Source organism: Ooceraea biroi, chromosome 1 (assembly GCF_003672135.1).
Source record: "Ooceraea biroi isolate clonal line C1 chromosome 1, Obir_v5.4, whole genome shotgun sequence".
Taxonomy (NCBI): Eukaryota; Metazoa; Arthropoda; class Insecta; order Hymenoptera; family Formicidae; genus Ooceraea; species Ooceraea biroi.
In genome coordinates this window covers 10964512-10985443 of record NC_039506.1, presented here as the reverse complement: position 1 = coordinate 10985443, position 20932 = coordinate 10964512, and the positions used below count along the sequence as shown (strand labels likewise).

General features: G+C 35.0%; 4 protein-coding genes across 15 annotated transcripts; 2 read left to right on the top strand and 2 right to left on the bottom strand.

The window, feature by feature from the left end:
- Positions 1-1056: 1056 nt before the first annotated feature.
- On the top strand, positions 1057-13145 carry LOC105284774 (ribosome biogenesis protein WDR12 homolog). Of its 3 annotated transcripts, none has more exons than XM_011348538.2 (10): positions 1057-1313; positions 10061-10328; positions 10437-10522; positions 10719-10926; positions 11029-11172; positions 11317-11492; positions 11774-11847; positions 12058-12304; positions 12547-12676; positions 12882-13145. In XM_011348538.2, the coding sequence occupies exons 2-10, from the start codon at positions 10237-10239 to the stop codon at positions 13012-13014; spliced, it is 1290 nt and encodes a 429-aa protein (XP_011346840.2). In that variant the 5' UTR covers positions 1057-1313; positions 10061-10236; the 3' UTR covers positions 13015-13145. The 3 variants fall into 3 exon arrangements, with proteins under 3 accessions (XP_011346840.2, XP_011346839.2, XP_011346838.2); XM_011348537.2 differs by having other exon boundaries at positions 1061-1291; positions 12544-12676; XM_011348536.2 differs by having other exon boundaries at positions 1061-1313; positions 12544-12676.
- On the bottom strand, positions 1350-4773 carry LOC105284773. 7 transcript variants are annotated; one of them, XM_026974717.1, is made up of 7 exons: positions 3884-4773; positions 3760-3804; positions 3519-3690; positions 3292-3409; positions 2841-3105; positions 2605-2718; positions 1350-2308 (listed from the first exon to the last, which is right to left on the bottom strand). In XM_026974717.1, exons 3-7 carry the CDS (start codon positions 3579-3581, stop codon positions 2128-2130), a joined length of 741 nt encoding a protein of 246 aa, XP_026830518.1. In that variant the 5' UTR covers positions 3582-3690; positions 3760-3804; positions 3884-4773; the 3' UTR covers positions 1350-2127. The 7 variants fall into 7 exon arrangements, 6 of the variants coding, with proteins under 6 accessions (XP_026830518.1, XP_019888963.2, XP_026830511.1 ...); XM_020033404.2 differs by having other exon boundaries at positions 3519-3638; XM_026974710.1 differs by having other exon boundaries at positions 3760-4773.
- An 84-nt stretch (positions 13146-13229) lies between the features above and the next one.
- On the top strand, positions 13230-17174 carry LOC105284772 (brahma-associated protein of 60 kDa). Of its 4 annotated transcripts, none has more exons than XM_011348531.3 (7): positions 13230-13309; positions 14082-14208; positions 14382-14557; positions 14913-15258; positions 15405-15602; positions 15692-15950; positions 16133-17174. In XM_011348531.3, exons 2-7 carry the CDS (start codon positions 14095-14097, stop codon positions 16537-16539), a joined length of 1500 nt encoding a protein of 499 aa, XP_011346833.1. In that variant the 5' UTR covers positions 13230-13309; positions 14082-14094; the 3' UTR covers positions 16540-17174. The 4 variants fall into 4 exon arrangements, with proteins under 4 accessions (XP_011346833.1, XP_011346831.1, XP_011346832.1 ...); XM_011348529.3 differs by having other exon boundaries at positions 13245-13347; XM_011348530.2 differs by lacking the exon at positions 13230-13309 and adding an exon at positions 13354-13645.
- On the bottom strand, positions 17000-20245 carry LOC105284777 (dehydrodolichyl diphosphate synthase complex subunit NUS1). The gene is made up of 4 exons (XM_011348543.3): positions 19498-20245; positions 18030-18152; positions 17418-17667; positions 17000-17174 (listed from the first exon to the last, which is right to left on the bottom strand). The coding sequence occupies exons 1-4, from the start codon at positions 19796-19798 to the stop codon at positions 17069-17071; spliced, it is 780 nt and encodes a 259-aa protein (XP_011346845.1). The 5' UTR covers positions 19799-20245; the 3' UTR covers positions 17000-17068.
- Between the last annotated feature and the right edge of the window lie 687 nt (positions 20246-20932).

Genomic DNA, 20932 nt, shown 5'->3' with positions numbered 1-20932 from the left:
TAAATGCGCATAAAGCGTAACAAGCCTAACCAATAACAGATCAGGACTTCTGTTGTACAATACAACAGAAATAAATCGATTGGTTGTTATTATTTAAGCGTATTGCTAAATACGCGTCATGTGAAATAGATACTTTGATGTAAGAATGTGTTGAAGCGTAATATAAGTGTGTAATGTATGTACGAGTATGCGTGAAATAACCTAAATAAAGTATACGGAGTGGTTGACTGGTTGACGACGCGTGTCTAGCACAAAAAACCTGGAATCTCTTAAACATGGATTCTAATCTTGTATTAGCGGTTCTTGTCAACAAATTATACTTATTGTTACGATATGGTTTTCATTGATGCTGATGTGGTCTTCTCCTTCAACGTACTGCTTGAAGCACTTATGATCAATAAAATTTGTGGTGAAGCTAAAGAGCCACCCACAATATCCACATTTATGCTGTATTTTAAAAAGGAAATACATAAGTGAAAATGTATAAGCTGCAGTAAGCTGTTGAAAATAGTCCAGACATGCAAATGAATATACCATAGTTATCGGACATAAATTGAAATTCTTTTGTCATACTATGCAACCGATGTACTGATTTATATCCAAGTAATTAAATGCATTATTTAAACATTTTGGTCCATATTCTCAGCTTACTTTTATGATAAATGCGTGCATTTAGTATATAGTTCACGTTACATATATTATAGAATATCATAAATAAATATGCGCATTTATTGATAAAAGTGAGCTGCGAATATAGTCCTTTATAGAATTTAGATGCATTTCTTAAATTACCCAAATTTGATCCATTTTTTCAGAAATTTTGGCACGGCGATCGCGAGTCAAAAAAGGATACACACACACTGTCACACCATGCATTTAGCATATTTTCCACCAGAAATTGGATTCGGCGTAATTGACAACTGGCGTAGAAAGCGTAAACTAACTAGGCGTAAGTTTTATAGTAACTTCTATAAAATTACTAGGTTGCGCAGGTTACGCTTACGCAAGTTACGCTCCATGTAACGGCACCCTCACGCATATGCGCGCATTTATCTATAATGAATGTTACGTATAATATATATATATATATAATGCGCGCATATGCGTGAAACGGAACGCACCCTATGATGCACAAGCACGGCGCATGCTCATATCACAATGTGTCGTCAATATGACAGAGTTTCTAACCTGAACAGTGTGCAACTTTACCGATAAATATCTCGCTTTGCAAGGCAGAGCGACGATTTTAACTTTCCTTTTCGATTTCTACGCGCCACACTACACATTATTGGTGAGTTTCAACCAAATCGGAGGTGAGGAGCCTAAACTAAATAAGTACTAAATTAATATAATATTTCACGTATTCATACGATATTATTGGATGCGTCTTCGTTATTAATACAAAGATAGCATGAGAGTGAAGTAAGATACTGATGCACTTACTAACTGAAAACAAATATACTCTCCTTAGTTTATCTTTTTCCTTACTTTTGAACAATGCACATATATTATTTATGTATATGTATAATTTTACCGAAGTAAAGCACTCTATAGATAATGTGAATAATCCACCGATACTCAAAGTGAAAGCTTTGCTATTTCTTTGTAATAAGAACAAGGTCAACTTCTGCATCTGCAATGGTGCTAAGTACCATGGAGCATTGTATCTATAAAAAACGTGGCATAGAATTGACAATTTGAAAAAAAGATATACGATTTATAAAAAGATATACGAGCGCTTTCAACACTGAAAATTATACAAATAAAAATATAAGAACCACACAACAATAAAAATATTGCTTACACCGCAAGAAATACATGATTATTAGAATCTGTAATTTCCTGTCCAGCATAGTTAGCTGCAAACATGTATATAAACAGAAAAATGATAAGAAGAAGATGTCCCATTGTCTTTTCTATTTCTTGCATAGGTGATTTAATTTGAAATACCTAAACCACCATCATTGTACAATTAATACCTTAATATCTCTAATAATATTTATATCTTTGCAATTCATCATTTCCTATGCAATTTCTAGCGAATTTTTGAAATTGTATGTTTAAGCAATTAGCATGATATTTAGAATTTACTTTTTTCATATTTTAAAATGATTCTTAATAAGATATTTATCTTCTTATTAAAACTTTCTTTCGAATTAAATATTGTAAAATGCTACATAGAGTACTCATAAGTAATAATGAATGTAAAAAGCTTACTTCATAAAGATTCAAACTCAAACAAAGCACAGTAACCATTGTAACAACGAAAAGTGATCGTTCCATGTCGCCCAGAACACATTTGGCATACCTTTAAAAAATGAATATAATATAATATAATTAAAATAAGTTACTAGGAAACAATGTAAGTAAATTTTAATTATGTGTATTGTTTGACCATCTTTATTTATAACTATATTTTTTAATTAACTACAATAACTGCCCCATACAGTAGCAATTAGTATTAAAATTATAATTCCTATTAGTTCTCGTCCTCTGTATTCATGCATACTATTGTATGCCTGTAATGATAGCTACTAGAAAAATACGTTTCCCATTGCTTTATCGACGGTAATAATGTGTACATATTATCATATCAATACTAACTCCGTAGCTTTGCGATGAATGTCCACGGCATAGATAAACTCTTTGTAAAACATAGTTTTATTTTTTAAGGTAATATTTTGTAACGTAGCCGTTACTGCTTGTTCGAAGCGGTAGCTGTAAATAGTATATATCTATAATTATATCGGAGATAATTTTCGAGATCCTATGAAGTAAAAACTATTCTTCTCAATGTGAATAAATATCCGTTTTCCGTTTTTCTACTTTTATTTATTTACCTAGCAATTCTGAACATTCCACAGATATGTTTCAAACATGATAACAACATTGCCCCTACCGCTATGAGTGTAACTGCTCCTGCGGTTAAAACTGCGTATAGATACAGAAACAATAAATAGAAATATTTTTCTTGTACGGCGAATCCTTCAGTCACAATTACTATAAAGCGGTGCATGTAGGTCTCATTTTTGGGCATAATCATATCCAAAATGTGTGGCAAACATTGTATTGCAATCAGATAAGTCTGAGTGCATATTCCAACTACTAAACATTATCTCTTTCAGAGAAACAATAAGATACATATATGCATGAGCAATATAATACAATACAACAAATCAGTAAATCATAATTTCTTAGTAAATATTGTAATCTAATTCATAATACTGCAATACTAAAAGTACTAAATAAATAATCACAGTGATAAAAATTCACAACAAGGCTTTTTCTTACTTATAAGACCGATTGTTATTCGTTTTCCATTATTTCCATATTTGTTATAAATAGCAATTTCTTTCGAATCCTTTAGCCTCTTGTAGATGTATTGAAATTGCTCCAATAAATATCTTATCTATTGTAGTAACAATATTTTATGCTGAATAGCATTATAAAGTATGAAAGAATATTTTTACATAGTTAGGAATTTATTCAGTTTCGAAGAAAATAAAAAAATAGCTTACAGATTTCATGTTAATCCAAAAGGAGATATACTTAATCAGGAGGAAAATAAAATATGTTGACATAGAAAGCAAATGAAGAGTAAATTCAAAGGATTGTTCTGTAAAACAAAGTCTTGAAAGCTGTAATTAAAACTTTCTTGGGATTTATTTGCTTCAACATTCATTGCCTCATCTAAACATATAAATGTATAACATGTAAATTGTATAATAGCAAACACTAGGATTAGAAGTATACACATACCAGGAATATGATGAAGCTTATCATCATACTGAGATACAATGCTGCCTGAAATCGAGCAAACTTTGATTGTTGATAAGGCCATAAGCCAGTAGCGAGTAATATAATTCTATTCAAGCTAAAGTACCGTTCTTGAACGGAGATACTCATTTTACAAGCGATCGTGAGTTTATCGAGTTACGTTTGACTGCAAAATATTTTGTGGTGGTTCGTGAAACCTCATCTTGCATAAAAGCAATTGCGATTTATATAATCATATAACATTATATAAAATTGTATAATTGTAAAATTGGTAAAATTTCTTTACCAATTTTAGAATTATACAATTTTATATAATGTTATATGATTATATAAGTAAATTGCCATGCACACTGTTCAATAATATAAACGGAGTATAAGATAGCACATACCGCGCTCGATACACTCATAATTTGTCACCTACCCCGAGAAGACGATGGCGATTAAGTGATCAATATAATGTTAAAGGAAATTCGACATGTGGTTACTTCCCACGGAAAAATATTCGTAAAATAATATCTTGATAGAAACCGACGCATGCGTAGTTCACTTTTCCTTTAACGCCAGAATTTCATGCGTTTCATTCCACTGTGTGCATTTGTACAGTTCACTTCTCCGTTGAAGACAGCAGCGTGCGATATATCATAAAAATATCTATAATAGTACTTGAAACCACAGTATTGACTGATAAATACCAGCAGTTTCTAGTAGATTTTTTATCTGCATTTGAATTAACTCAAAAGAATCTAGAATTACTGGTTTTCAATATCGAAATATGTTATTATTTTATGCTATCAAGTACATTAATCTAGACTTTGCTATTGAACTTGATACATTTAATCAATTCATGATGAAATAATAAACTATAACATTTAATTAAAATTTAATACGAATTTCAGCGAATAAGAATATTAGTTCTTGCACATAAATTTTATATATACTAGCACCACAGACGCGCGCTATTTTATTTTTCAATATTAATAATGTTTTCGAATAATAATATTCATCTATTATTTATTATATAATAAATAACACAAATCCTATTCAAAAAAGGCGTTAAAGGTGTTATTTATTTCATCATGTTTCATCAATACAAATTTGACAGAATTGACAGCTGCCGTTTTCACGTTCCTAAGAAATAATAAATTAATATAACCGCACTGACAGCCACTATGACATTCTGACATTTGCAACACAAAGTTCAAGTTACACGAAGTTTGAACCAATCGAGAGAACCAATCAGCGTCGCGGAAAAGAGGCCTCAATATTCGATAAAAAAGAACTTCACGAAGTTAACACGCCTTTTTTAGAATAGGATATATAATTTTCGAACTGAATTCCAATGTAAACATTTGTTTAACGTAGTGGCCTTTTACAAGTTTATAAACAATAAATTTTATCACAAAGTAGCAATGCATAAATCTTTTATTATTTTTATACATATCTGATTTATTATTTCTATTCATATGTGATGTATAATTTGCACCACTCTCTACTTGTTCTACACCCCGTCCGCATTTGTTTTGTTGTCCACATGTGATGAGACTTTGACATGACATCAGCTATGATAGGGTGCTTTCCAATTGCTTACACATCTTGACACAAAAGCATTTTATTGGCTATATATTATCTTGTTTTTATATATTATCTTGATTTTTAGATAATATATAGCCAATAAAATGCTTTTGTGTATGTTTGTGCTAAGATGTGTTAAATAATTGGAAAGCACCCAGAAGACGGAGACTAGAATGGGGGTCAGTACATAGACTTATGTCTATAGGTCAGTAGAGTGCAGTGTTTAGGGATTAATAGTTGAAATATGACCAATATTAAAGGGAGACACTATACTGTGATGGTTTTAAAAAATCAAGTTTTTTGCATTTCCTTCATGCTGGAGGTTTTAAAAATATATATATACAGGGTGTTTAAAAAAAAGGTCGGATATTTTATCCACGTGTAGTACTCATGAAAAGAAGCAAAAAAGTCTTAGGCAACATAGGTCCGCAAATCAACGTACTGTTTCAGAGCTAGAGTTGATTTTGTATCTTTGGATTTTTATTTTAATATTTATTGATGATTAGAGAACGTTATCGGAGCAGACGAAAACGTGACCGTTCCGCGCAGATCTCTTCTCTAGAGACCCCCCACTACGCCGCGATACGAGCACGTTAATGCTATTATACACGCCACCACTACGCCACGCTATCCCCACTTCGCTCGCCTATGCGCAGACGGATAACGTTCTCTCGCTGGACGGAGTATAGGAATGTCTTGTGCAGTCCAGTGTATACAAGAGTCATTTATCAGTTGTATCTAATCGTGTCATTGATTTCGATTCCACGCACTTTACGTCGTGAATGAACGGCCGCGCCATCGTGTTTTTCATGAAAAAATAAAATAAAATTTAAGTCATTGCTTTTTGTTTCCCTTTATTTCCTGTAAGTATCATTAATCTCGCTACAGTGCTGTATCAGTTTTCTACTGTTTTCGCTTAAAAGTATTTGCAAATAAAAGAAAATGCCGCTCTATACCAATGCAGAAATGGCAGATATGCATTTCATGTACGGCTGTGCCAATGGTAACGCTTATGAAGCACGGCGTCTGTATGCTGAAGCATTTCCGAATCGTGCACTTCCATCTGATAAGTTATTTTCCAAATTGCATTTACGTCGTAAATGGTTCATTTAGTGTAAGTAAACATGATGCCGGACGGCCCAGGTCAGTGTCTACTCCTGAAGCAGAACTTGAAGTTTTAAGAAGAGTAGAAGAAAATCCGAATATCAGCACCAGAATAATAGCTACGGAACTAAATATGAATGCTTCCTTAGTCTGGAGGATTTTACGTGAACAGCAGCTGTATCCATATTCAGCGGGTGCAAGCTCTTATAGCCCCCGGTTATGATTCCAGACTAGCGTTCTGCAGATTCGTACTAAGAAAAGTTGAAGAAAATCCAGACTTTGCTGCTAATATTTTATTTACAGATGAAGCTATTTTTACAAACAACGGGATCATTCATTTCCACAACAAACATGTTTGGGCTGATGAAAACCCTCATGCCGTTGTTGAGTCCAAACATCAGCATCGATTTTCTTTGAACGTTTGGGTGGGTATTTTGAGGGACCGTTTAATTGGACCAGTGTTTTTTCCAAATCGTTTAACTGGTGCAGTTTATCTTGACTTCTTAAATAACACTCTACCTCCACTATTGGAAGATGTCCCCCTAAATGATAGAGTTAACCTTTGGTATATGCACGATGGGGCTCCTCCGCATTTCGCAGTTATCGTTAAAAATTTCCTAAATGAAACTTACAATAATAACTGGATAGGACGAGGGGGTCCAGTGCCATGGCCATCCAGATCCCCTGATTTTAACCCATTGGACCATTGCATTTGAGGATATTTAAAATCGCTAGTGTATTCAAGACCCATTAATAACGTTGACGACTTGCGGCACTGAATAGAAGATGTCTGCCATACTATTCGCCAAATTCCAGGGATATTCGAAAGAATAAGAGCTTCCTTTCTGCGACGATGTGAAGCTTGTGTACAAATGGAAGGTGGACATGTAGAACATCTTCTTTAAGTATTTTTCGTTGAAACATCTTGTATTATTTAGCTATTAGCGCGTTTACTGTTTGTTTTTTAATAATAATGCCATTTGACAAACAAAAAACAAAAAATAAAAAAATAAAAATTAAAACAAAAATAAAACAAAAATAAAAATCCAAAAAGATACAAAATCAACTCTAGCTCTGAAACAGTTGATTTGCGGACCTATGTTGCCTAAGACTTTTTTCCTTCTTTTCAAGAGTACTACACGTGGATAAAATATCCGACCTTTTTTTTAAACACCCTGTATAAAAGAGTATATTGAAATTCACAATATTAAAGAAGTTATAGGGTGCTTTCCAATTGCTTACACATCTTAACACAAAAGCATTTTATTGGCTATATATTATCGTGTAAAATGTTTTAGATAATATATAGCCAATAAAATGCTTTTGTGTTAAGATGTGTAAACAATTGGAAAGCACCCATAGTAGAGTAACGTGACGTTGATCGCACCCAGTTGCATGCTATCAAAAAATACTTGGCTCCTGAAGTTACCTATTTAATTCTAACCGATGATTTGCAGCTGACTCTTTGATCTTGCCCTTATTATATTTATTTGAAAAATACTCAAGATTCAATGTAAAAACCGAAGCAAGGGATTTGGAGGTAAAGAAAAACTTGGCGAAAAGTATTATAATTGATAAACTAACAATTAGGGCCAATTGTTCTAACTTCCTGGTAAGCTACCCAACAGTTAAATCACATATCTATCTCTGCTTTTTTCTTGAAAAGAACCAATGACAAACACATGTTTCAACTTTTAAAGGCAGGAGCACAGACTTTACAGAATCAAGCAGATTAGGAATTTCTTTTTTATTACGCTTCTAAAGGCACTTTTAAAAGCTTCATTATATTCCTTTATTTTATTCCGAGACTGCTTGGGTGCAATTTTGTGCGTACAACTTGCCAAATTTTTATAAAAAGCATTTTATTGTGCAAATGGCAGCACCATCGCGAAGAAATTCCCTGGTTACTCCAGCATCCCCTTAAGGCGATCCTGGAGTTGCTAGTGAAAAGTGTTGCCAATTGCACACATCATATACAAAAATTAAAGTTGAAATTTTATAAAAATTTTTATAAAAAGTTTTATAAAAATTTCGCAATTTATACGCACAAAATTGCGACGGTCCCAACTCGGGATAAAATAAAGGAATATAACGAAGCTTTTTGAAGTGACTTTAGAAGCGTAATAAAAGAGAAAATAATTTATGAAAATCTTGTATTTATGTATAAGTATGCACAAGATTTTCATAAATTATTTTCTCTTTTATTACGCTTCTAAAGTCACTTCGAAAAGCTTCGTTATATTCCTTTATTTTATCCCGAGCATGGACAACCGCAATTTTCTGCGTACACTTGCCAAATTTTTATATTAAGCATTTTTTGTGTAAATGGCAGCACCATCGCGAAGAAATTCTTTATATTGCGTTTATTCCTCTAAGGTGAGGAGAAGGCGCTTTTTGTTCCACCTGGAACTAACTAAAAAAAAATAGTCACAAATTATTACTCGCCGATGGAATGACAAACTTGGCGAGTTGTCTGATTTTTTCTTACAAATAAAACATATGTTCACCATGACTATGTACTAGAACAATTAACTTAGAACACTTTTAATATTCTTCTTTAAAAGAAACGAATTTTGATGAACGATAATCAACGGCATAAGGCACGGATCCAACAGGATCCGACCTCTGAGCGATAACAAAGCAGCCAATAGCAGTAATAGAAAGAGACAGCAATTGGTAGTCAACTCGTCACTTCGTTCCCTCTTCGTCTAAAGTTTAGACTCTAAAGCCTGGTTTACAATCAGTCGGAAGACGTAGTTGTATGTCGTGCGCACGCGTAATTCGGTTACGGACGGCCGAATCGAGCAACGCGATTGGTCGAATCCTTACGTTACGACATACGACTACGTCTTCCGACTGATTGTAGACCAGGCTTAAAGGCCCAAAAACACAAAATTCCGTAAGACGTAACGTAAGGATTCGACCAATCGCGTTGCTCGATTCGGCCATCCGTAACCGAATCGAGCAACGCGATTAGTTGAATCCTTACGTTACGTCTTACGGAATTTTGTGTGTTTGGGCCTTAAACCACAGATGTCTATACTAAAGTATAGACATCTCTAAACCATAGACATAGTAAGAATAGACCGAGCGTGTTCTCAACTTGGCAGTGAATCACAGGTAGAAAAAGAGAGAAAGCAGGCGAAGGATTGCTCTCTCTCTCTCTCTCTCTCTAAGGAAAGAAGAGTGGGGGTAAGAGCGGAGAGTGGGGAAGACGCGAACAGAGAGAGAAAGAGATCCTCCACCATTGAACTATAACCTAACTGGAATGAGCGCCAAGCCACCATTGCCGTTTAGTGAGAAAGAAGGACAGTAATACCTATTCTCGTGTCGTCTTTGTCTAAACGGCAATGGCGGCTACAGGTTGGGAAAGGACAGCTATACCCTGCTTTCACCCTCTCTTTCTAAACGGGTCACGTGACCCGAGAACAATAGCAGTGCTCATTCCAGTTAGGATATAGTTCAATGTCCTCCACCTATTTTCCGTCCTTTTCTAGCTGTGCTTCACATTTTGCGCTTCACGCTCGGTCTATTATTATGTCTATGCTCTAAACTAACCTAATGCGAGGGACACTTTTTCATGGCTTCCATTGTACGGATCGCGCAGTCCACTATACGTCAATGCGGCCGACCAATCAGAAAGAGGAAACACCGGAAAGACCAGCGAAATCGTACACGTGCTACGGAAAACGTTCAGTTCGGTTCAGTTCAGTTGATCGTAAAATTAGTGAAGAGTGTTATTCGATTTAGAAACGAAAACGTTATATTAATCACAAAATAAAAATGGAGAATAACAGGAAGAAGAAAGATTCCCGCAAAATGAAAACACAGAATGTAAAACAAATAACAATTAGGTTTAGAAGCAACACAGAGAGGTAAAAATTTTTCATTATTTGTTACCGAATACCTATTAGAATATATCAGAATATATCCTTCATAAATATATCGTAATCAGAATATACATCTTGACTTGAAATGTATAGGTACACAATACCAGAATACCACATAAACGTAGATGGCTCAATGACGGCAGTCGAATTGAACACCTTGGTGAATAATTTAATGAAAGGTGAGGCCGAACTTGATACAAAAACTGTTTGCTTATTGCTTTCATCCTGGATGTCTTATTCCTTTTCTCCTTAATTCTCCCTTCAAATAACATTTAAATCTGTTATATATACATATTAATATTTAATTAGGTATTTGATTAGTTTTCACAAATCGGCACAATTCATGCATCTTTCTCAAGAAGATATTATTTACAGATTCAATGGACGTCGAAGGTCAGGTGGAGTTTGATTTTGTGATATGCTCGCAGTTCTTGCGGACCTCGTTAATAGAACACATTACGGAAATGGATATTTCCACTGAGGAAATAGTAGTGGACTGTTTAGAGAAGCATACTCCACCGGAACCAAAGGATTGTCTTATACAGGATGATTGGATCTCCACCATCGCTCTTTGTGGAAAATGGTTAATTATTTACTGTTATATAAATATTACAGTGGAACATGATTCCAAAAGGCTATTATGTACAATTGAAATATTAATACCGTGAATTATTCTGTTCCCAAGGATTTTGACTGGTTCTTATGACAACACATTACGCATATGGGATCTGGAAAATCATGCACAACGTCTTGTGATATCCGCACATGCACGACCTGTGAAGGCAGTGGCATGGATATCTCTTGACGATGAGGAAGCGGTTTTTGTAAGGTAATTTGTCAGAAAATCAGAAAATATTTTCATGTTTTATTACACAAACACGAATTTTGTACGCCTATTTGAAGTACGTAAACAAAACTTTTAACACATGGAAGGTAAGGTGTAAGAATGATTTTTGTCTATGCATACTTGCAGCACGTCCATGGGAAACGACTGCATGATCTGGAACTGGAAGATAGCGGAAAACTCGGCGAACTGTGTAAGTGTCTGTAAAGGGCATGAAGGGACTGTCGATACAGTCAGCTTGAATCACGATAAGACATTAATGGCGACTGGATCCTGGGATAAGATGTTGTACATCTGGTCTGCGAGTAAGTATCCTGTAATTCCAGAATGTCTTTTTATATCTGCCTTTTAATTCGCAATCGCAATTGTAAATCGGATCGGATCATGAACAGATTGGAGATGCTTCAGGCTTCAGGCATAGCTTTGTAACTTACTCTTTCTATATTTTAAATACATAGATGTAAAGCAGAGTTTTTGAAGAATTTTGTGGATATTTCGAAAGAGTTTAGACGTAATTACGATAAATTTCAATTGCTATTGGCTGTGAAAGGCTGATTAATAAGATAGATGTGTCTTGTGAATTAAGGTACCCAAGGCGAAGATGAAGCTGGCGAACCTGCGTCAAAAAGGTCGCGAGGAAGTCATGTAAACAGAACAAAGGTGTGTCAATGAATTTGATCAAAGTGAAAGCATTAATCTTAATATATATTTCGTAGTTTGGCGCTTAGTCAAACATTCTTGAGAATTCTGAAACGGGGCTTCCATGTAATATTTTTTTAAAAAGTAATTGCGTTCGCATTTGTTAAAATGGTTACCAATATACAAGGGAAAATTCTGTAATCGTACATGAATCCGTTTTGTTGCATGTAGACTCCGCTAAGAGCTATGAAGGGACATACACATGCTGTTAGTGGAGTTGTGTGGTCCAAGAAGAGCGAAGTAATAACGTGCTCGTGGGATCACACTATGAAAGTATGGGATACAGAAATGGGCCACAAAAAGCAAGAGATCCACGCAGAAAATAGTATTTTTAGCGTGGATTACTCACCATTATCGAATATGTTACTAACGGGATCGGCCGACGGGTTCGTGCGGCTGTACGACCCGAGATCTACAGGTAAGAAGCGCCACATAATGGAGAGAGGGAGATAACGTTAATTCTACACAAAGAAAATCAAAGTAATATTCCGTTTTTCGGATCTTTGATCAGTTGTATCTCAGTTTTGAATTTTTGTTCTCTCAACTATCAACTACTTTGGACTCTTATAAATAATTGAGATTTAATTATAATTATAATTTAATTATAATTTGAACTCTTATAAATAACTGAGATTTAAATATAATCATGTGTTTCAGAAGGTGCCATTATGAAAACAAAATTTACGTCCCACAAGCAGTGGGTCGCAAAAGTTTGTTGGTCGACCGTAGACGAACATCTGTTCATCTCGGGATCCTATGACAGCGTCGTGAAGATGTGGGACACCAGAAGGTTAGTCGGCAAATTGCAAATATTTATTTGATCAGTTCAAGTTCGAGAATTGTTTCATTATTAGTTGCTGCTTCATGAGACAAAAATATGTAAAATGGCAAGATAGTCCTTCGTAAACTTCCGGATCTCGGACAAAAATAAAAAAAAATGATAACTCTAAAGACATGAGATTATATTTGTATTAACAATTATGAATTTCTTTTAGCTCCAAGACTGCGCTATATGATCTGGTTGGGCACAAAGATAAAATATTATCCTTGGATTGGACGAATCCTGAAGTGATATTGTCCGGTGGCGCGGACAATACGCTAAGAATATTCAGCACACCCGGAAATTAGCGTATTGGGAAACAATGTCTTACGATATCTGGTGCATCGGATAAAAGTTGCTTCGCAATCCTGATTCCAGATTACATCTGTAAATTTTATATATAATAAAAGTTTCAATAAAAATTGTAAATAGTGGAAAATATAGTAAACTTCTAGTGACTTTTGGAATTCACCAATGAACGCCCTATATTACGATAGGCGTCGAACGTTATGTTGGCAGAACTGTGAGTGGTATTTGTATTCAACTTCAGATACGTAAGAAAGCGGTGTATGTGCAGTGAAACGCCAAATCGAAAGTTGCGGTGTAAGGTTATTTCAGGATATCTTTTATATTTTTATTTTGTAAGTAATTGAAAACTTTATTCTATATTCGGGACGCGCTTGCAACGATAAAAGCGCCTTCAGTGTGGCTTTTCAGCCAACCAGATGATTTTTAAGCCACCTTTAGAGGCAGTTTCATCCTAAGCTTGTAAACGCGTTCTGAACATGGGCCTGTATTACTGGCTTATATTAGTGTGTCGCATACATGTGTTATTGGGCAGCATTAGAGAGTATCTCGTTCACGATCTTTCGTCGGATATAATCGTCCGAAGTAATGCTGTGGATAGTGTGAAGTATACTGTGTTGTGATCAGGGTTGGGTAGGTATAATATGTGAAGTATACCTATGTAATACCTGTGTTTTATACGTATTATACCCGTTTTATACGTATTATACATGTAGGAAACTGCTCCAACATCCTAACGACCCAACCCTGGTTGTGATTATCATTTGAACAAACTTGTAAATTAGTGCGGTTTTAAACTAAGTCAATCGCTTTCTCCAATCTCTCATAGTTACAGTACGTTTGAAATAAGTGATAAACATTGTTGGATATTATTAGTAACGAGTTTTCAGCTCTTCCGGTTTATAAATGTTATACTTACGTGTTGGGTGTCAATTATGATGAACGCTGCATTTTAATTCTGTGAATCAGTCTTTTTATGCATAAGTGTGTAAGAGACAAAAGAAAAGAAAGAGACAAAATGTGAATCTTACTGGAAATATATTTAAGTTGCTAATAATTTTCTTTAAAGATTACAAGAGAGAATGGCACAGAGATTTCCTGTACCAAATGCAGGAAGCAATGGACCACCTCCTCAACGATATCCACCGTCATCGGTACCACCAAATTTACGGCAGTACTCTGGACCGAATTTCCCAGTAAATAAACTTTTTAATTCCAATATAATCAGTAGCATGTATATGAAATATTTTATCTAGTTTACATGAGTTTTAAGTCTAATCAGTTTAATTGCTTATTTTATATAATAAAATTTTGTGTAATGATTATACATAATTGATTTATTATTAATTTTGTCCATTTTTTCTCATAGATGCAGCAGAGATCTGGATTCACTCCGCCGCCACAAATGGGTAATGCAGGTCCTGGTCCTGGAGGGATCATGAGACCAAACCAACCTTATACAACTATGCGTCAAGGTCCAATGCCTACACCACCAGTTGGGAAAAGAAGCGCAGATCAGAGAATTCCTATGTCACAGCAAAAACCGTAAGTATAATGGTCCTCGAGACAATTTAGCAATGAATGTTTTTCATTAATTTCTATTTTGTTATTCCCACGTATAAGTTTTCTATTTTTGCATCAATTGAAAATTATGCTTTAAACGATTAATGCTTCTGTTGTTGCATTCGCATACTATTTGCACGTTTGTATCTAGTTTTGTTATTTTTGTGCATACAATATTGCTATTTCCATGATGATCTGACACATTTATTAATTAGTATTATCTAATATCGTATTTGTACTTTAAATAAATTTTGTCAGGAATAACCACTGCAACCCGATGCTTACAAAATTATTTATAATTTCTGTATCTATGGTTTTTTCGAATAAACTCATTTAGGTATTTTTGGAACAGTGATTTTTCACATTCCACATCAAAGAAAAAGAAGAAATTGGCAGACAAAATACTACCTCAGAAAGTTCGTGACCTGGTGCCGGAGTCGCAAGCTTACATGGACTTGCTCGCGTTTGAGCGGAAACTGGACGCGACTATAATGCGAAAACGTCTCGATATTCAAGAAGCTCTGAAGCGACCGATGAAACAAAAACGGAAACTGCGCATTTTCATATCAAACACGTTCTACCCAGCTAAAGAGGCGGGCGAAGGGGAAGAGGGTTCCGTAGCATCCTGGGAGCTCAGAGTCGAAGGACGACTTTTAGATGACACTAAAAATGATCCCAATAAGGTAATAATACCATGACGTGAAATATTTATCTAAATCATAATATTAATCACTCAGTTAGTTAATATTTAGTGTAATTTTGCACAAATGATTTAATAATTTAATTTAATGATTTAATTAATGATTTAATAATTGCGCGATTTTTCCAGGTGAAACGAAAGTTTTCGTCTTTCTTCAAAAGCTTAGTAATCGAGTTGGACAAAGATCTGTATGGACCTGACAATCATTTGGTCGAATGGCATCGTACATTGACCACTCAAGAAACTGATGGATTCCAAGTTAAACGGCCGGGAGACAAGAATGTTCGTTGTACCATTCTTCTTCTCCTTGATTATCAACCATTGCAGGTACTTATTTATATCCTTTGCATTTATTGAGATAAGAAATTCTACATTAATGATAATAATTAATCCTGATGTTAATCCGTGTTTCTCAGTTCAAATTGGATCCGAGATTAGCGCGGTTATTGGGCGTGCATACCCAAACGCGGCCTGTCATTATATCTGCGCTGTGGCAATACATAAAGACGCACAAGCTCCAAGACAGTCACGAGAGAGAATTCATCAACTGCGACAAGTACTTGGACCAGATATTTGGCTGTCCGCGAATGAAATTCGCCGAAATACCGCAACGATTGAATCCATTACTGCATCCGCCAGATCCTATCGTGATAAATCACGTTATAAGTGTAGAAGGTAAATGAAACGAGCTCTCCGAATATCAATATAAATAAATACTCTAGAAATATAAATAAAAATATAAATTTTGCATTAAATTAAATATTAAATTTAATATTATTTATTAAATACCGGATAACAATGCCGTAAGTTACAACTGATCACGAATGCACCTAACGTGGAATTTTACATCGTTGCAGGCACGGAAACTAAGCAGACCGCGTGCTACGACATCGACGTGGAAGTCGATGATACACTGAAGACGCAAATGAACAACTTCCTCCTGTCAACCGCGAGCCAGCAGGAGATTCAGAGTCTGGACAACAAGATTCACGAGACCGTCGAAACGATTAATCAGCTGAAGACCAATCGCGAGTTTTTCCTAAGTTTCGCCAAGGATCCGCAGCAGTTCATTAACAAGTGGATAATTTCGCAGACGCGGGATTTGAAGACGATGACGGACGTCGTCGGCAATCCGGAGGAGGAGAGGAGGGCGGAATTTTATTATCAGCCGTGGGCGCAAGAGGCCGTGTGCCGTTACTTTTACACGAAAGTGCAGCAGAAGCGAGCGGAGTTGGAGCAGGCATTGGGCATCAGGAACTCGTAAAACTATTGAGCTTACATTCGAACATCTTACCGTACAACTATGTAAAGTACTCGTAAGTGTCCGCCGTTATAATTATCACGACACGCAATGCTATCACGTTTCTGGTCTTTTAAAACATACATTTGTAATATTACAATTTGTAACATTAATGTATACTACGCGAATAAAATTGCATTTATCTATCATGAAGCGAATTTTACGTTTGTGAAAACGGATTACTCTTTTCTAATTTTGTACCGGTTCTATCGTAAATCTCGGTGAAATTTTTATTAAAATATTGATGGTAAATTTTAAATTGGTGAAAAGTGCAGAACTTTTAGTATATTCGGAATAATTATTTTCTCCGTCATGTCTCTTTGTCATAGCATTAACGTAACAAATTCCGATGATTTATTTTTATATAATTGCATAAAATGCAATCATATATATATATATATATATATAATAATTATATTAAAAGTTCAGTCTTCACGATAATTTATTCCTTATTGAAATGCAGTTTCTTCGTATAAATAAAGACAATTACATATCATTTTCCGTACCGTTGTACACATTTGCTATATATTTCTAATAGATGCGTGAAATCTTTCACTGAAATATCTTTCAATGAAACATTGACGGACAGCGGCAGCATTCTGAAAGAAAAAAATCGATCGATTAATTTTTGCGAATACAAAAAAGAATCAAACTTGGATAATATTGGGTGCTTTCCAATCGCAATATCCGTGGACACTTTCGTGCACAAGTTGTGTTCCAATTGTCATTTTTGTCGACGCAACACTACACATCCGTGCTTAGTCCGACACGTGTACGTTTGTGTTAAGATGTGTTAAACAATTGGAGAGCACCCACTGACTCGAGTACTTTTATGATCTTACAAAAATTCTGTCGTTCTCGTGTGCCATGGTAGCAGACCATACGTGGAACAAGTGGAACCGTATATTAAAGCGAGATCGGGATCGGGCATCCCCTTTATTTGTAACTTTTCGCTGATTAGTTGGTCCGTGATCTCTTCTGGATCAAGGTTTCCCGACGACACGGCTTTCGCCAATGATTGCGTTAATGTCACTATTTTTCTCTTACCGTCTATTTTGGATAGTAACGATACATTTATTTTCGACCTGCTGCCTGCAATCAAACCATGTGAACATAATTGGTCAGACGGTTTCTTCAAATAATCGACATCGACATTAGGATCAATAGTAAAATACAGTATGAAGAAACGCAAGTTTCCAGTAGTTATAACATTCGCAGGAAACGTGAAAAAAAAATGCATTGTTGGACATAAATTGCTTAGATATTATAATCGCTTTACCTATGTTACATAACATGACGTGGCCTACTCCTTTTACATTATTTCTGGTATCGCTCTCTAATTATTCGTTTGAAACTACGCGAGCGATTAGAAACTGCATGTATTAACATTACAAAGTCGTTATATAAAGTTCTATTGTAAAAATAATGGGATCTTGCGGAAAAGCATACAATACCGGTTACTATTCCATTTTGACTAGGTGCTTTCGTGTGTGAATGCCAAGCAATATGTTCTACTAGATCAGGCCGTTTTCTTGCCAACTCCTCTTTAAGATAGGTTTCATTTTTCTGCAAGAAACCTGGAAAATATCGTCTAATATTAGTTGCAAAATTCAGTTTATATACGTCGTTGTACATCACTTTTATTATGAAGAAATCTGCAGTTTCTTGAGAATCACTTGTATTTATGGATTGAAATCTGTTTCCTTAGCTTCTTGCAAATTGATTTGCAAACATTTAATTAATTGACATCTTTGTACTTATAATTAAGTAATAAAATTTATGTAAATTATATATCTTCTTTTACATTTTACTAGAACATACTTAAGCTATCTTCTAATGCTTTAATTGATTGTATATCATAAAAATTAACAACATTATCTGATTATTTGAATGAGTGACTAATGTACAACAAAGATAAGCTGTTTACTATGCAAAATAGATATGACTCATTCATTCATATAAAATTAATTGTTAAAATAATTAAAATGTTAACTTATAATGCAATAATTAAATTACAAGGCATTTGCAAAAGTTGCACTGCAAGAATAAGCTGTTTGCATTTTTAAAACGTCTATAAATTTATTTCCTGTATGTATTCGAAATAGATTATGTTCATGCATGGAAGTGTTGCAGCCGATAAACAGTCATCATAGGCAATTTTGATTCTATAAAAGCAAAATGAGAGGGAATATAGTATTGCGGAGTACTAGAAATATGGAACCATGATTGCATCACAATAGTGGAGTAACGTACTAACGCAATAGAAAACATTTTAGCAAGAAATCGACTCACTGCTTATGAGATATGATGACTGTTATTTATTTATTAATAAACTGATATTATTAATAATTATAGAGCTGATAATTAAAGAACAATATATATAAACAAGATATAAGAGACAAAGCTGTTGAACAAATTTTTATAATTCATCGAGTAAATCATATGTTATTACAAATATTTTGTTCCAACAATTTTATATAACGTAATATAATTATGTCTTTAACTGATTATATATTTATACAGATTGATCATTGTATTATAAAAAAATTATATTAAAAAAGTATTCTAAAAATATTAGTATCGTCAAATGTATCACATGTTCTCCCTATGATCTCTTTCAATTGCAGCACCAAGTTATTAAAATTTATAATACGCATGAAACATACAAGATAATAGAATTTAAAACATGTAATGCTACTTTAACGTGTCTAGGATGAAGTGCTCCAAGATATTACGTTGAATGGCAAGAACTTTGAAAAGCGATGTTAACAAACATACAGTGGAACTTCGATACAAGCAGCACATACACACACACACACACACACACACACACACACAGGTGACACACTGATGATTTGTTTCGTTTGATATTTTTGGCGGATTTTTCACATATAGATATAGTGATACCAAATCGTTTTTTACCATTACGGTCAAAGAAGCTGATGTAAGGTATATCAAGTGTAATGCACCATCCAATTATACGCACACAATCCAGAACCAAGTCGTCGCACAGTCCAAGCACGATCACCAGGTGCTTGGGGATCTTCTTGGTTTTCGCGAATGTGGCAACGAGCACATCGAGCTCCTTCGTTGTACTCGCGGTGATGGTGTACCAAATATCCGTGCACTTACGGAGCACCGCAGTACCAATGTAGAGGATCGCGGTGTACAGAATGTGAAAGAAATGCGCGAGCGTTAACATTGTACGTAATAGTATGTACATATTGTCGATGTGCGTCCGCGTATTTATACAGCATAATCACACGAAAATGGTATAATTAGACATAATTATCCGAAGGCACCGAGAATAATTGTCACAATTTGCACATTCCTCACCGTTGACTACTACACGCACTACACGATAGCCTCCAAATGGCAGATAACAGGTATGTATGTACGTGCGGCTCTCCGCGAGTCCTCAGTCCTCGTACGACTCACGTGTATACCGCGCGCATCGAGATTATGCGCATGCTTCAATGATAACCTCGTGCTTAAATCGGGTTCTCATCAGCGATGTTCGTCGATGATAAGAGGTTATTTCGTGCGATGTGACAAGTCGATGTCATAAGTATCATGGATGATGAACTACATGGACCACAGAGGGAACGTGATTGCCATGACTGCTACTGTTGCAGAAGAATCTTGTGATTAGGGGGTGGAGAGGGACTACAGGCACATCGGGTGATTTCGTTTTGACTCGACATCGTAGTAAAGGTATATCCACACGTACAAATTTGCATAAGCGCATAAACAGATGCAGTTCGTATACACTTGACCGGAATTGAACGTAATTTTAAGGAACTGTTATATGCAATCGTTTGTATTTCGTTTGAAGAGTAATGAAGTGTGATTAAAAAGGTTTGTGAGTCCCTCAGTTAATTGTAAATGTTTATTACTCGGTAGCTAGCCGGAATCATCTTTTTGTAACAGCCAATGAGAGATTGAAGCCAGATACCGCCATCTTGTCGTGGCAATTTAAATTCGAGGTTATATTATTATTGTACACATCTGGTATTCTTCCACCATGATTCCGGCTAACTACCGAGTAATAAACATTTAATTACAATTAACTGAGGGACTCACAAACCTTTTTACTCACACTTCATTACTCTACAAACGATTCCATACAAAAATATTGTTTGAAGTTATTCCCGCTAAATACATTAAACAAAAATAATTAATTAATTACAATTAACTGAAGGACTCACAAACCTTTTTAATCACACTTCATTACTCTTCAAACGAAATACAAACGATTGCATATAACAGTTCCTTAAAATTACTTTCAATTCCGGTCAAGTGTATACGAATATCCGTTACGAGTTAGCACGACCTTCTCAATTGTTTCCTCAAATCT